This window comes from Rhinopithecus roxellana, chromosome 17, assembly GCF_007565055.1.
Source record: "Rhinopithecus roxellana isolate Shanxi Qingling chromosome 17, ASM756505v1, whole genome shotgun sequence".
In the NCBI taxonomy this organism is placed as follows: domain Eukaryota; kingdom Metazoa; phylum Chordata; class Mammalia; order Primates; family Cercopithecidae; genus Rhinopithecus; species Rhinopithecus roxellana.
Genome location: NC_044565.1, coordinates 9,396,629 through 9,414,134, shown reverse-complemented (window position 1 = coordinate 9,414,134; position 17,506 = coordinate 9,396,629). Strand labels below are relative to the sequence as shown.

Here is a 17,506-nt window from a genome sequence, read left to right as displayed (position 1 = left end):
AGCCCTCAGGAACATGGCCTCTGAAGATGAATCTGTGCTGCCCTGGCCTGACCTGGGACCCTGGCGACACTGCCCTGTGCTGAGTTACTGAGATGAGCCAGCCCTGCAGCTGTGCCCAGCCTGCCCCACCCCCTGCTGATTTTCATGTTCCCAGAGTACAGCCCCCTGCCCTGAAGACTTCTTAATAGGCTGGTCACACTCTGTGCAGGAGTCAGTCCCATCACGACACAGCATGGACATGAGGGCCCCCGCTCAGCTCCTGGGCTCCTGCTGCTCTGGCTTCCAGGTAAGGAAGAAGAACACTAAGAATTTACTCACTCAGTGTGCTCAGTACCTGGCAATTCAAGGAAGTTCTCTTACAACATGATTAATTGTGTGGATATTTGTTTTTATGTTTCTGATCTCAGGTGACAGATGTGACATTCAGATGACCCAGTCACTGTCCTTTCTGTCTGCATTTTTAGGAGACAGTGTCACCATCACTTTCCAGACAGTCAGGTCATTGGCCTGGGGTTAGCCTGTATCAGCAGAAACCAGCAAAAGCTCCTGAGCTCATAATCCATGCTGCACCCAGTTTGCAATCTGGGGTCCCATCACGGTTCAGTGGCAGTGGATCTGGAAGAGATTTCACTCTCACCATCAGCAGCCTACAGTCTGAAGATGTTATAACTTATTATTTTCAGCAGGAGAGCAGTTTCCCTCCCACAGTGTTACAAATCAAAAGAATAACTCCTTAGAAAAGCAGGTATGTGAGGCTGGGCTGCCCTGGCTGCTCCTCCTGGCACCTCCCTCTGCTGACAGCATTTTTCAGACTCAGTCACACTTTGATGGTATTGGTAGAGTGGATGATGAAGCCTCCTCTGCACCCTAACTCTTATATTCTCTTTATCCCAGCCACCCAAATATGTTAATACCCCTCCTGATTTAAATGAAGGACAGAGATTATTACAAAAACCTGTAGAGTCTGGTTTATGGCTTCAGGTGGGAATCATACAGCAAAGGAGAAGCCACGAAATCCTAAGAAGGAATTCTCTTAATACAGTGAATTATGGTCTAAACTAGTGTTGAGAAAATAAAGTGTAGAGATGAATTTCTAAATGTAATGTTTCATTTGGGAAAAAGAACTACAATAAGGGCCACATAGGAAGACCGGGTGTTCTTCAGTATCTACGAGGAACAAAGAGATTAGAGGTTTTACAGAATCGGAAAATATTTTACCTGTCACTCTTTGGGAAAGTTCCGTGGCATGAGTAAGGGTTTGGGGAGCCGGGCATCTTCCACTGGTAAGCAATGGTAGCAGGCAAAATTAGTCCGAGAGTTGTAGCATGTTATCTCAGAGGCTATAGATAAAACTGGCTTCAGGTCACAACAGGCAGTTTCAGCAGTCAAACTTTCAGAGAATTACATTCTGCAAGCAGTGTTTGTACATTGAGTGCTTTTCCCTGCTGGTTTCTTGATGCAGTTTTAGTTAGTCATGACAATAATGACCCAATTCCTATGATGAACTTTCACACTATAACCTTTCCAAGCTTGGAATATAGTAGTCAGGGAAGCTGATACTAGAATCAGAGAATTCTCTGGTGTTCCCTCAGGAACCAGAGTGCAACTGCCCCTGAAGGTATGGGCTGTTGAACCATGTGGTCCTCAGGCCTATCTGGGAAACCCAGGGCTGAGGATACTGATGCTCTCAACTGCCTGCAGCACTTCTCCAGTCCACAACTCTGCCCATCTGTGCATCTCAGGTGCCAATTAATAATATGGAGTCTTCATTTTTTGACTTCCAAATTGCATGGGAGGACCCCTTATTGGGGATCTCTAGGAAACAAAAAAAAAAATCGGGTATATTTCCCACAGGTAAAGATATTTTTCCCCAGTAAGACCATTTAGAAAATGTGTATTTAAAACCACATGTTGAAAACACATCCAGTTTTATTTTCTAATTAATGCAAATTTACATTTGAAAACATTTGTAAGGTTGAAAAACACAATTATTTGTTCATGTAATGACCAAATGCTTTTTACAACTAAATAGAGTAAACATTTTTAAAAACTTACTAAATTAAAACAATAAATTAAAAGTGGTGTGAACTTTTGTTAGAAATTGTTGGACTTAATTCACCTGTGCAGTTTGGTTGGGGAGGTTGTTCACTCCTGAAACATGCAATGAAAATCTTTTGCCCTCAGTAGTCACTGCCCTTCAGCCTTGGCCTCAGATAAATGCAGTGAATAGACTGTAGACAAGCTTAGTGCCTGCAGCAGAACCGTACAGCTAAGCTATGCCTTGATCAACCAGATGATTGTGAACATGAGCATCCATGAACCCGACAATGAATATTTAGTGTAATAAGCCACTGACTTTTGAGTCATTAGTTACCAATCATTAATGTGTAAATGCTGACTGATATGGTATAAAAGTAATTTTTCTTAAATTGATGCAAAAATATGAATATTTAGTAATTAATTTTTAAAGTTACTGAAAGGAAACTGAAGAAGAAATTAAATAATATTTTAATGAATACAATAAAATTTACCCATTTATGGAAAATGTATATATTTGTTTTAAACACACATAAGTACATATATATTTATTTGATACTGGTGGCTATACATATTTATATAATATTCTTTTGTATTATTAAGTTTATTCAGTGATGTATATGCAACATATGCATATTTATAAAATTATTATATAAATTAAATTGATTAAAATGATTTTGGTTATGCCACATTAAAAAAATTGCTACCTAAGAATATTTCTAGAGGAAATTGTCTTGTAGCCTTTATTTTTTAAACTCTACAAATGCTTGTCCTCACTTTAAAATGTTTTTCTAGCTCAATAGAGGTCCAAGGGTTAGGAATAGAGATAATATTGCCTAATGTTAAACATTAAATCATTGCATCCTTTGGAGGTTCCCATCATGTGTGTGCCCACAGTGATAATATGCTGGTTGGAGTTGCATCATTGACATCATCAGAGATACCCTGGGAGAGTGAAAATCACAACAGTGGGTAAACTGAAGAGTTACATCTGATGCTCACTTTGCAAAGAGAACAGCAATTTAATAACATTGGCTATTAGTTTTGACAGATCATCAGGTCTTAGAATAAACACAGCTGAAGGATGAAAGACACCACCATTCTGGAAAGGCTATGACTAGACCTTTCAAAAATGAGCCACAGTTGAAAATAAATGCTATTCAAGTGAATATTTACCTAAATGCCATGAGTGAGGAGGGGACTCTTACTAATCATAATGATTCAACACATGGACTTTAGTCAGTCACCTTTCCCAGCTTTCCCAGAGACTGTCATGAACCAGTGTCATGGGGGTTCATGCATGGGTTCAACAATATGAATTGCAGCTAACCAAGCTTCAAGGGCTACTGGGTTTTCTGATGTCCTGCTCACCTAGAAATATGACCCGAACTGAACCACTAACATTGTACCACACATCAGGGACCAGATTAATAGCTGGTGTCAGACGATCACAGTAGACCTAACCCAACATTTGGAGGTCAGTGACTATTTTCCTGCATATGCATTTGCCTTTCTTGTCAATCATGTTTCTACGTAAAATCTTATTTGAGGATTTTCCAAGTGCTTTACTCAGGGTCAGGAAATTCTTCAATAATCTAGCATTGGACTAAGCAATTTATTTATAGCCAAAAAAAAAAAAAAAAAGTGAAACAAAGGGTTTCTGTTCATGATCTTATCATGTGCACAAGTGCAGCTGTCCCTATGGGAAAGAGAAAGCCCGTTATTAGTCAAGCACAGCTGACACACAAGCTCTTGTGATAGTGAATTGCTATCCTACGAGATGTGGTGGGTGCTCTGATTCACTAACCATATGTGGTGCTGTTTCCCATCAATAGAATATTTGTATCTTGAAAATGAGCAGCGGACTCATCATTAATTATTATGCCAACTGAACAGCTTGAAATGTTCTATTTCTATTTCCTCAAGGCTGTGGTTTCTTAATCCAAAGGGTTGATGGTTCTTTTTTTTTTTTTTTTTTTTTTTTTTTTTTTTTTTTTTTTTTTTTTTTTTGAGACGGAGTCTCGCTCTGTCGCCCGGGCTGGAGTGCAGTGGCCGGATCTCAGCTCACTGAAAGCTCCGCCTCCCGGGTTTACGCCATTCTCCTGCCTCAGCCTCCCGAGTAGCTGGGACTACAGGCGCCCGCCACCTCGCCCGGATAGTTTTTTGTATTTTTTTTAGTAGAGACGGGGTTTCACCGGGTTAGCCAGGATGGTCTCGATCTCCTGACCTCGTGATCCGCCCGTCTCGGCCTCCCAAAGTGCTGCGGTTGATGGTTCTTAATCCAGAGAGTGGACATGAGAATTATTCCATTAAATTGGAAGAAATGTTAAGCCTGACCATTTAGAGTTCATATGATACAAGAGATCATATGAACTGGGCTGGGATCCTAGACACATATGCTAAGCAAGGACAAATAGGATTGTTTCTAAGTATTTTAGAGAGAAAGCTGAGAGTATAGGGGACCTAGAGGACCTTCAGGAATGTTTCTACTTTTTCCATTTTCACAGGTAAATCTAATAGAGCACTTCAGTAGACTTCAGAATGAGATTTTAGGGAACACAGTCAGGTGAAGCGTCGTATGCACTTGGAACACTGGTGAGACAAAGGGAAGAGGAAACACATAGCGAGATAAGGAGATGTGAATCCCAGAGACAGCCTCTTGTCACCTTAAGAGATGAAAAGTATAAAAATTCCTCCATTTATCCCTTCTCATTTGTTTTGTCACTAAATCAGTTGGAGCCGAGAGAAACCGTTATGGGTGGTTAAGCAGAAAGGTGTTTATTGTCATGGATTAAATGAATTAAAAACATTTGAAAGACCACAAGAGGAGGCTCAGGCAAGTCCACGTACTCATTTTCCTATCCCTGGATTCCCCTGTGTTTTCTATGAACAAGAAATATACTTTCATTGTGACAGAAACCTGGCAAGACAAGTTGTAGGACCCACAGGCCTATGCTGCCTGGCTGTGATCCACACCTGCAAAATGAGCACCCCTCAGTGAGATCAGACATCTCTTCTCCCTCCTCTCAATCTAAAACCATCGTACACTAATGCATTTGATGGGCAGAGTCTTCACCACATCTGGGACTTAGGACGTCAAGGACTTGAGGGATTAACTTTGCCAGACTCTATCCTAGAGAAAGTCCTACCAGAAACCAGAGGATAAACAGAATAAGAAGGAAACTGATTCACAATAACTGAATAAGTCATGCACACACTTACATATGTTAAATAATTTAATCTCTTTTCTTCCTTCCTTTAAAAATGTTTAAACAAAGTGTTATCATTATAAGTTAAACCATAGATTAAATTATATCCAGACTGACTTGTGACTAATGAGAGAAGGTGATTTTTTTCTAGATGCAGTTGGACGGAATGGATTGAAGCATCCCCACATTTTGGGGAGAGGAGAGTGTGCTGTTATTTGTAAACGAAATCTTTTCATTATATTAGGTGGTAGCATGGTGCTGTTGACATTATTAATGCCTGGAAGTTCAAGTGCGGAAAGATGTGTATTTATGATAGAAAGCCACAGGTGAACAGGGGGAAGAAATAGCCTCTGCACTCACAAAAATTAATGAGTCAGCATGAGACTGAAATAGTGACCTAATCAACACACAGAGGGAGAGCTGCAGGCCAATGGGTCAGATCTCTGGCAGCAGGGAACAGATCTGCTGTCATTCTTGGGGCACTAGTGAGAGGGGCAGCTCTCTTCTGATGGAGGCAGCGTGAATGTAAAACCCCAAGCAGCAGGGGCTCCTTCCACAGGCTGCATCAGCTGTGTAATTCTAGGAACTGTTGTTAGAAGCTTTGTCTGAAGCCTGTTTCTTAAGGCTTACAAACAATTTTTGAGCATTTCAAAATCCCATAATAAATTCCTTTCTGCTTCGTGGACTTTGCATATGCAACCAAGATCAAAAGCTAATCTGTACTGAGACCCTTAATACAACATCCTTTTTTTTTTTTTTTTTTTTTTTGATAATTATAATGTGTTTTGGGTGGACCTGCCAGAGGAGGCCAATGAACAACGTTTCATGTCATAAAAAGTGCAACCATGTAAGCACAAAGGGAGTCGCTGGATTCTCAAACAGGTGCACTGTTTTATGGTACAAAATGAGGAAGGCAAAACTTGTAGCTTCACTGTCAAGGAAAAATGTTTTTAACAATGTCTTCCACAATCACTCTTCGCTTTATAGTAAGACCTGTGTGAAGCAAAATACTGTCCTTTCCTTGTCTATGAGTGACACCCAAGGGGTTATTTGACTTTGTAAACTACTGTCTTCTCAGCATAAAAAGCAGAAAAGTACAATTAAAAACTTAACATCTTTAAGGCCAAAAACATAAATAGCCATAGAAAATGTATATGAATATATAAAATATAAAATGTTTGTGCATCAAAGGGCATAATCAACACAGTGAAAATGCAACTTGTGGAATAAAAAACAGCATTTGTAAATTATATATCTGGTAAGGGGTTAATAATATCCAATATATAATAATAAGTCCTACAGGTCAACAGGAAACTTTCAATGTTTGGAAAAACCAGATTAAAATAAGGGAAAGGATTTGAGTAGACATTTCTCCAGTGAAGACTTATGAGTGGCCAATAACCACAGAAAAAGATGCTCAACATCACTAATTCTTAGGGCGATGAAAACAAAATCCACTTTATACATATAAGGATGGTTTTCCTCAACAGAAAATGAAAACTGTTCATGAGAATTTGGAGAAAATGGAAATCTTGTGGACACTGTTGTGGGGATGTAAAATGGTCACCTAGTATAGGAAACTACATGGCAATTCCTCAATAAATTAAAAATAGAAATACTATATAATTCAGCAATTCCACAATTGGACATATATCCTAATAACTAGCAACATTAACTTGAAGAAATATTTATATACTCACATTCAGAGAATTATTGTTCATAATAGCCAAAGGGTGGAATCAACTCAAATGTTCATGCAGGGAAGGGTGGATAAACAAAATGTGGCATATATATATATATATATATATATATATACACACACACACACACACACACACACACATACACACACACACACACAGTGGAATGTTATTCAAGTTTCCAAAGGAAGGAAATTCTGACACAGGCTCCCACATAGATGAACAGTGAAGGTATTATGCTCAGCAAAATCAGCAAGTCACCGGACTAATGAGGTGTGATTCCACTACAGTATTTACAGCACAGTCTCCAGTTGGCCTTGGACCAAGCCAGTCTCCTCCCCATTCTCACTCTTAGTTTTCAAGAATCACTGTAGAATGTTCTGGGAATGTAACATCCTGAGATAGGGCAGTATTGGCCACCACAGCATGGGCTCAGTTCCAGTCCCCTTGTACCTGGAAAGTGCCAGGTTCTGGCTGCATGTCCTTATGGCCCAATAACTAGAAGCAGACAAACTAGGAAAGAAAGAAATTTATTGCTATAACCGGATACAGGAAGAAGGTCAGAGATCATTCCACCAGACCAACTCAAAGTGTTGCAATTTTCTTTTCTTTGAGTGGGTGGGGGGATGGAGTCTGGCTCTGTTGCCCAGGCTGGAGTGCAGTGGCACGATTTCAGCTGACTGCAACCTCTGCCTGCCAGGTTCAAGAGATTCTCCTACCTCAGCCTCCCTAGCTGCTGGGGCTACAGGCACCTGCTGCCACACCCAGCTAATTTTTGCATTTGTAGTAGAGGCAAGGTTTCACCATATTGGCCAGGCTGAAAGTGTTACAATTTTCTTAGTGCTCATATAGGTTGGTGTTATGTGCCTGCGTGCAGTATAACATTTGCCTAAGTCTATAGGCAACTAATTTTGTTTCAACTAGGTCAGAGGCCAAAGCAATGCTAAGTCTGATTAAGCTGTAAGGGCCCCAGGACCTTCAAGACTTGTCTCCTAAATTCTAATTAGTGAGGACTGTGGTACCTGAGTGATTATTTCTATCTTATCTCATTTACAGCTTGGTCCAGAGAGCTGCCTTAGACTCTCCAGTGAATCTATTCAAACAACTGCCTCTGTTACCTTGACTCATCTCATTTTGTTGACCCAAGATGGGTCCTGGCACTAGGAATGCAAGGCTGGCTCCATTATTTTGAATTGCTCCAGGTTAGGGAGAAGCTTATGCAAACCTCCCATTGACCATATATTTTATTTCTAGCTTTGATGCCTGGGAACCGATTTTCCTAGGTTTAATTATTTATTCAGTGTTAAGGCAGTGCTGTGGAAATTTGTCGGTGTAACTGGAGTGCTATGCAGGCCTGTCTGTGTGACTGTCGTGCAGACCTGTCTGTGCAATTGACAGGGAGTGTTGGCCTGCCATACCCTCTTAAAACAGGATTTCCTTCAACACTTTAGCTTGACATGATATGTGACTCCAAGATATAAAACTCAGGGTGGGTCAAATACAGAGTCCCTCAGCTGCAGTGTATGTGAAGCACAGTCTAGATCCCATCAGCCCCAGGCAGCTTTCCTGAGCCTTGGGGGAAGAGACCTACAATAAATTCTAGGCTTTTGCTATCCCTTGCTGCCTGTCTGTAAATAGTAAATTGCCTCGCATAACTATCTGTGTGAGGGTGTTTTATCTCCCGGGTGAAGGGGTGGCCTGCCCCTCCACACCTGTGGGCATTTCTCATCAGGTGGGATGAGAGACTGAGAAAAGAAAAAGACACAAAGTATAGAGAAAGAAAAGTGGGCCCAGAGGACCGGTGCATGTGTACAAACATCTCATTGCATCAAAGAGCAGTATTGCCGCTAGCATGTCTCACCTCCAGCCCTAAGGCGGTTTTCTCCTATCTCAGTAAACAGAGCATAATCAGGTTTTACACCTTTACGGGTGTTGGCTGGGGGACGGTCAGGTCTTTCCTTTCCCACGAGGCCATATCTCAGGCTATCACATGGGGAGAAACCTTGGAGAATACCTGACTTTCCTAGGCAGAGGTCCCTCGCACTGTATTGTGTCCCTGGGTACTTGAGATTAGAGAATGGTGATGACTTTTAACAAGCATACTGCCTTCAAGCACTTTTTTAACAAAGCACATCCTGCATAGTCCTAAATCCATTAAACCTTGAGTCAACACAGCACATGTCTCTGGGAGCACAGGGTTGGGACTATGGTTACAGATTAACAGCATCTCAAGGCAGAATAATTTCTCATAGTACAGAACAAAATGGAGTTTCTTATGTCTACTTTCTGCACAGACACAGTAATAGTCTGATCTCTCTTTTCCCCACACCTGGACTCAGGTAAGTTGGTAATCACTGCACAGTTAACCTGCTTAACGAAATTGCCCCAGTGAGAAGATTTTAGTATGACAGAACCATGGCTTATTGGTGAAGTGGTAAAAATGATACCTCCCATTACTTGGCCCAGGGACGGGCCTGCAGACTGGAAGTTGCAAGACCTGGACATGCATCTGGGTGCTTAATGGGGAGTGAGGGAGGATCAATGGCTTATAGATCACTCTCTCCATGAATTTAGATGAGCTTGCTGCCTGAACTCAGGCAGAGAGAAAGGAGTGTAGAAAGAAGAATGAGGCAGAAAATCCTCTGGTTGGTAGACACTTATATGATTGCTCATTCCTGGAGCCAGAAAGCTAGGGAAATTGGTATTCAAATGGACCCTAAGATCCCTGAGAGGGAACCAACATATGCTATTTGGGCTTTCACACGAAGAGAGGCTCACTCTCTAAATAAGAGATACAGAAAAAGTTCAGGGAAGTCTTATGCAGACTTTGGTGTATTTGTTTGGTAAAGCAATATTCGCAGATCCAAATTTCTTCATCTAAATGGCACAGTTAGGGATGCAGCCAATGCCTTTGAGTGCTCACCAGAAACCAGTGGCCCTAGACCATGTAAAAATAAAAGGAGAAAATAAGGAAATACTTTTCTGGGTTTTTGAGTGCAAGAGCCCATAGGTCTCCATTGGGGAAAATTTAACCAATGACATTGAGAAGTTCAGGAACAAATGCAGTGGCCATGATCCTTCTCTGCTTGTGGGTGGTGCCCTGCGGGCCATGTTGGGGCTGGTGATTGTAGTTCCCACCTCAGAGTGCAGTACAGGCATTGATATTTGCACCACAGAACATCACTGCTGCATAAAAGATGTGTTCCCTCACAGCTAAGAATTCAAGCCTTAACAAAAGGGAATATCCACTGAAGCCTACCACCTAAGCTATGCATGACTCTGTGGGTTATTTGACAAAAACAGTACTGTCTACTAAGTGAAGAACAAGACATTACCTGTTTTTTTCAAGACTTGCTACAAACAGATTAAAATGTTACATAGCCCCCTGTCACCATGGAGCAACTCAGTTTGGTGGGGCCAAAAGACTTTAGGGCAACAGAGACTAACAATGAACTATTTCACGTTGGATGCGAAGGCCACTCGGACAGGAAACTAAGGAAGGATCACAGATATAGTTAAACATTGTTGGTACTAGCAGCAACCATTAATAAAAAGGAAAACAGCTGGTAGGCTTCTTTGGGTATTGGAAACAGCATAAACCTCTCTGGGGTGGGCTTTTAGTCACATTAGTCAAAATCAAAATCACAAACAAAGCCACCAACCTTGAACAGAGCCCTTTGCAACAGCAGCCTTGGAAGCTGTTCAACAAGACATGGTCCAAGCACTTCTTTTAGACCTTTAAGCCTGTTAGCCTGATGGCAGTTCAGGTGTCCATAGTCTCTCTGCATGCTGACTGGAGTCTGTGGCAACAGAAAATTGTCACTGAGTGAGCCAGCCTCTCAGATACTGGACACATAAACTAGCTGAAGCAGCCACCAGATGTGCCTCTTTGGAATGGCAATTCCTTGCTTGCTTTTGGAAACTGATAGGGACTGGACATCTTAGGGCTGAGCACCAAGTGTGGCGCTGCTGAGTGAACTGCTCCTTTTCACCTGGGTCTTAAAATCCAACCAATAAAACTGGACAGGCTCAATAGAGCTGCATTATCAAATGGAAATGGTATATTCAGAATCAGGCCTAGTCAGCAACCCGTGGGATCCTAAGGCTCCATGAACAATTGGCAAGCTTGCTAGAAGGGACTAGATGACCCATGGGGGATGGTTTGGCTCTGCTTTTGGCTACCTGAAGTCCAAGATTCAGAGACATGCCTACATTGGTATGGTATGGTTCAGTTAGGGCTCTGCAAAACATGCAGACTAGGGGTGGCTATCATCTAGCCAGTGGATGACCATTTTCTTTACTGAGACTGATAATGGTCATTCCACCCAATGGGCCACACTACATGCAATGGTAATGGCCATGCAGGCCTTTTTGTCACCTCTTGCTACATTTTTACCAACTCTTGGGCCATTGCCAACAGTCTAGCTATCTGGTCAGGAAAATAGCAATGCAACTGAGTGACTGGACTATTAAAGCATCCCCTCTGTGGAGAAAAGGACTATGGTAACAGCTTGCCACCTGTAAGAGAAAAATATCTCACTCAACTGGATGCTGGGACTCCCATGACCACCCTTGAGATGAACTTATGTCATGTTTTTGGATGCCCACTGAGACTTCACTCTGACCAAGGAAAGTTCTTTACTGCTCAAGCCACATGTCAACGGACACTTTCATGGGATATGATGGACTTTCCATACACCTTGTCATCCAAAGGACAATGGATCTATTTAATGCTAGAACAGCTGACTCACTCACAAAGCAACTGAAGAGTGTACATCAAGACAATCTGTTAATAGGGTGGTACCCCATCTGACTATGGCAATTGGACATTAAATGCTGCATTGCAGAGCAAGGGAAATATGGCATGGAGGTGCAGGTTGAAAAATACTGAGCTGAGTAAGGAAGAAGTTGAACCAGACCAGGCGCCTGATTGGGCTGCCACTGTGAAATCCCAAACTCAATGTTTCCAATCATTTTTTTTCCTTTTATAGTGTATGTTCTTGGGGGTGTTGCAGTCTAGACCACCATACTAACCCAGACAGGCCTCCTAACTCTAATGTGGATGGAATGATTCCCCTGTGTGCCTTCTATGGGTTCCACAGGATCAAGAAATACCAGGGTGTTAGGGTACTTCTGCTGGTAAAGGGGACATCTGATTCCTCCATTAGGGTGGATGATGTTATCAGACATGTCAAGTTTTTACAGTACATGACCTCCCTTCTAGAACTGGACAACCGAGGCTGAAAGGACTGGGTCAAGCAACAAGAGTAATGGGTGCCCAAAGAGGTTGTACTCTTGAACAGGGACAGACAGATTGAGTCCTTCCACTAACTCAGCCCAACCCCTGTGGATGGGTAGAGGATGCCTGAGATCCTGGGGTGGGTGGGAGATGGGGCACTGACCTGTCAATCTGCTTTTCCTGCAAGAACTAGGCAGCAGAGACCCAGAAGCTTCAAGTCTTTGTTAGGCTCTTCCAAGCTTCACGTCTTTGTTAGGCTCTTCCAAGCCACCACAGATAATTTGACAAAACACTGTATCTGCATCCCAGACCTCACCCTGTCACTGACTGAAGTGGTTCTTTCATGCTACTAATGGTAAACTATACCAGCTATATAGGATTAAAAGACTTCTGGAGATTCATGTTACTGATGGTAGAACAACAATGCAAATATACTTAATGCCACTGAACTGTACACTCAATAATGACCAAGATGGCCAATTTTATGTTTTCTGTATTTTACCATATTTAAAAATTTTGACATCTATAATATTGTTGCCTCGTAAGAAATTGCACTATTTTCTAATTGTCTGAGAAAATGTAAATAAATAAACAATCACTTTGGGATGCCATTTTTCATACCATGTTTTGACAAACAATTGTCTTCTAATGTTTACTTTTAGGGTTGAAATTAGAATTCTCTTTTTCTGACTCCTAAGTCAAATAGTATTTTGCTCCAAGTACATTGCCTTATAAAGTAGGAAAATAATAAATATCGAGAATGATTATTACTACTATTAAAACTCCCTTTACATCTCCTATTACCATCCTAAATATTACAGCATAGTTAAAGTGTTTGAAAAGTGGCTTGGACAGTATTGATTCTGTCCTCAAACTCCTGAAACACGACAATGACAGAGAACTAGCAAGAAAATGCTAATAAAAACATAGTTTTTATGACCATTAGCTGTTCTGGTCACTGTTTTCGGTGAATTAAGTAATTTTTTAAAAAGTAGTTGAAATGTGGGAACTCTCATACATTCTTAGTGGAAGTGTAAAATGGTATAACAGCTTTGGAAAACAGTGTGGCAGAGTCTTAAACACCTATTGTATTCAACCACCCTCTTCCAATGAATGCAGAATTTTCTGTTCTTTACTGGAACAACTTACATAAGTAGTGATTACAAGTCTTGAATTCCAACTGCGGATGTGCTCTCCAAAACTCGGTGTATGTAAAGAAGATAAATAATATTAACAAAGGTTAGGTAACTATGAATTTAAAAAAGGTATTTGACAAAGAATTCATACTTCCTTCTCTCCAAAATTACCTGATGATTCTTGCAGGAGTGAGCCTGATTTGATGCCTCTCTCCTTATGATGAGAGAAGAGAGGCACCTCCTGAAATTGGTGAAACCCTGCTCCCTGCAACTATAACCACAACTCGGCTCCCTTCGTCCTTTGATCTAGTCTTTGATTCTGTGTCTCAGTCCCACCTAATCTGTGACTCAAACAACATTTGTCAGGAAAGATTCAGGATGGACTTCTCAAGACTCCCTAGAGGTGTCAAATTCCTTGACCATCATCTGTTCACCTCTAGAGGGAGTTGTGGGTACGAAGAAGAGCAGAGCTTATAAATCTTCCAGCTGCTTTTACTCCCACTGTACTCCACAAAAACTACCAAAATCACAACAACAACAAGAACAGTAACAACATCCACAACATCACAGGACAAGCCTCCACTGTTTCCAATGCTTTCATTTCAATAAATCTTCTCTGTCTTTATCTCAAGCGGCTAGGCATTTTGATAGTCATGGGAATTGTATTTGTTCATAACAGGAAAAGTAGGGAAGTCTTTGAGCAATGCAGGACTTCCTTAAGTCAGTCACTCTTCAATTTTTGGATCATCATTTCACACATATACACAGCAGGTTTCTAACATGTATCTAGAAATCTGTGAAGTAATATGTACTATTAGTCCATATGACAGAGCCTGTGTTTTCTATTGTATTATATTTCCCTGGGTGCTTCTGTCATTATTTTATTTTATTTTAGCTTTTGTCATTAAAACTAGAGTATTTAAAATTTAAAATTTAAATTTTAACTCAAAAATTAGCACATTCATGACACTCTAATTTCTTAGAACCTAAATAGATAAAATTCTCTATTTATAAGAAACTGCCCTAATGAATATGCTTATTTCCGAGACAATTTGCAAAATTTCAAGACAACAAGGCTGAAGAAATTATTCTGGAACAGGCTTCCAATAATGATGGTAGTTTTTCCTCATTGTGAGTCATGGGAGAAGAATTAGACAAAAAGGTAACAAAGGAGAATAAGGATTACATAAGAAAGAAGGACAACAATAGGACACGCTAACCTTTTATAGGATAAAGTTTTGGTAATATTTGATGAGAAGAAATGCATTGAACAGAGCTTGGTGGAGCTGATTGAAGACCTGACTAACTTATTGTTTCAAGACCAAACAATAGAATTTTGGGAGTTGCAACCAGATGAATGGAAGAAAGGCTGTAGAACCAAGGTTGTGGTTGAAACACATTTGATTGACTTCCAGAATATTTTCCATGCACCTCTGTTACGGGGGATAATTATAATGCTAAATATTTTAACAATCCCAACAACAAAATTAACAACAGTGTACATACTGTCCTAAATAACGTTGTAAATGCTTTATATTATTTAAGCTGTACATAGCACTGTAAGGTATATCCTACTATTGTCACCATTTCACAGATAAGGAAACTGAGGTAAAGGGAGGTTACATAACTTGATCAATTTTAAGCAACTCGTGAGCAATGGAGCTTCCTCACCAGCCCAGAGAGTACTTCAGGGCTTACCATGATAACTTCTGGACTATTGGAGGGAAAATAAACCTAGCTAAGGATGAAGCTCCAATTCCTGAATGAATGATGATTACCTCTGAACTTGCTTTCACCTGACATGGGAAAGTAAATGATTTTTGACAGCTTTAGGAAAACAGCAGAATTTTTGTGAATTTGAATCAGTACTATGAACAGAGGAATTTTTAAAAATTGTTAATTTGAAGAGGCTCTGAGTCTAGGTTGATGAATGTTGTTCAGAATAGCGTGGTGGATAGATCAGAGGATCACAAAAGGAATAGTTTTTTGCCTGCATGGACAGAATCATCTTCTGTCTTTAGGGAAATGGTATCACTACCCTGAGGGTTTGGAGCCCAGGTCTCACTTATCTGTGCTGTTGTGAAAGTCCTCGCATCCACAGTGCTGAGGTTAATTGAATGTTACTCTTTTAATTCCTGCAAAGAATGAGACAGCTTCCGGACCCTCAGAAAAGATCACTAACAAGTAAATACAAGTATATCCGGAAGATAAAGTTGTAATAGACTCTTCTTTTCAACCTGATCCATCATGCAGTTAGGGAGTTGACTAGGCACAGTTGGAGTACAAAGAGAAAAATGAAACCACAGCCTTCTATTTTGTTTTTCACAGACTTGTGCCAAACATTCTGTGGCTAAGTCTAGGTGATGGTGAGACAAGAGAACACAGGGGTTAAATTCTTTGGCCACAGGGGAGAAGTTCTACTCTCAGGCTGAACTAACGGCCTTTTCTGGCCTGATCACCTAGGCATGGGCTGCTGACTGCAGGGAGGGGAGGCAGATGGTCTCAGCAGCCGGAAGCCCAGCACCCACCCCAGCTGCTTTGCATGTCCCTCCCAGCCGCCCTGCAGTCCAGAGCCCATATCAATGCCTGGGTCAGAGCTCTGGAGAAAAGCTGCTCAGTTAGGACCCAGAGAGAACCATGGAAATCCCAGCTCAGCTTCTCTTCCTCCTGCTACTCTGGCTCCCAGGTGAGGGGAGCATGGGATGGTTTTGTATGTCAGTGAAAACCCTCTCAAGTTTGTGGGGTCCTATTACCTGGCAACTCTGCTCAGTCAAAACAATAGTTAAAGCTCAATATAAAGCAATAATTCTGGCTCTACTAGGAAGACAGCGGGTTTGATCTAAATTACACTGGGTGACTTTTCTGTTTTATTTCCATTCTCAGATACCACCGGAGAAATTGTGTTGACGCAGTCTCCAGCCATCCTGTCTTTGTCTCCAGGGGAAAGAGCTACCTTCTCCTGCAGGGCCAGTCAGAGTATTGGCAGCAACTTAGCCTGGTACCAGCAGAAACCTGGGCAGGCTCCCAGGCTCCTCATCTATGGTGCATCCAGCAGGGCCACTGGCATCCCAGACAGGTTCAGTGGCAGCGGGTCTGGGACAGAGTTCACTCTCACCATCAGCAGCCTCGAGCCTGAAGATTTTGCAGTGTATTACTGTCAGAAGTATAGTAGCTCGCCTCCCACAGTGATTCAACTTGAAGCAAAAACCTCTGCAAGACCTTCATTGTTTACTAGATTATACCAGCTGCTTCCTTTACAGATAGCTGCTGCAATGACAACTCAATTTCAGCATCTCTTCTCTGCCTGGGCATTTTGAGGATCTTAAAAAAGTAATCCCTTGATGTATTTAGACTCTGATTCCTGAATTTTTCCTCAGATCAAGATGGGCAGCCAGGTTTAAACACGGTTTCACAGTAATGGCCATTGGATCAGATTTACATCAGTGGACGTCAATAAGTGTCCCAACCAGAGCCATAAGGCAACAACAATAGCAACAAAAATAATCAAAATTGGAAAAGAAGAATTAAAGCTGTCATAATTCACTGATGAGGGATTGTGTGCAGATAAAATTCAAATTTGTCTACAGAGAAACTATTAAAATTGATATGAGAAATAGAAAATCATTAGATTCAAGATCAACTTATTAATTCATAGATTCAAAAATCAATTTTATTTCTGTATAACTGAAAAACATGCTAAAAATTAACATCATAAAACAAACACACCATTTACAAAAACATCAAAGTATCAACTATTTAGAAAAAATAGACTAAATACACTGACGTCTCCAGAATATTATTTTGAAAAATAAAAGAAAACCTAAGTAAATAGAAATTCATATTATGCTCAGACTGAATGTCTCAGTATTATAAAAATGTCAATTCTTCAAAGATTAAAACATTTATTACGTATAAGAAAAATCAAAATCCTAAAGTATACTCAAATTTACATTAAGAAGCTAATCTAAATATTATATGGGAATGTCAAGGGTGTAGAATAGCCACAGTGAACCTGAAGAAACACCAAAATGAGAACTTACAGTGCCTGAATGCCTGGAATATAGTGTGGGTGACAGTATGGTGATGGTGAGATCAGAAGTTTAAAAATTTGCAAACATACATATTTTTGGAAATAACTGCTATGCACATACAGCCAAATCCTCTTCAACTGTGCCACCAGAATCT

General features: G+C 40.8%; 1 pseudogene and 1 gene segment (V, D, J or C); both read left to right on the top strand.

The window, feature by feature from the left end:
• Nucleotides 1–232: 232 nt before the first annotated feature.
• On the top strand, nucleotides 233–737 carry LOC104676482 (annotated as a pseudogene). Its single transcript, XR_004054400.1, has 2 exons — nucleotides 233–286; nucleotides 408–737. The product of XR_004054400.1 is annotated as an immunoglobulin kappa variable 1-12-like (transcript).
• A 15,168-nt stretch (nucleotides 738–15,905) lies between these two features.
• Nucleotides 15,906–16,638, top strand: LOC104676483. The segment is given in 2 exon segments: nucleotides 15,906–16,007; nucleotides 16,205–16,638. Coding segments are annotated over 2 exon segments (483 nt in total).
• Nucleotides 16,639–17,506: the final 868 nt, after the last annotated feature.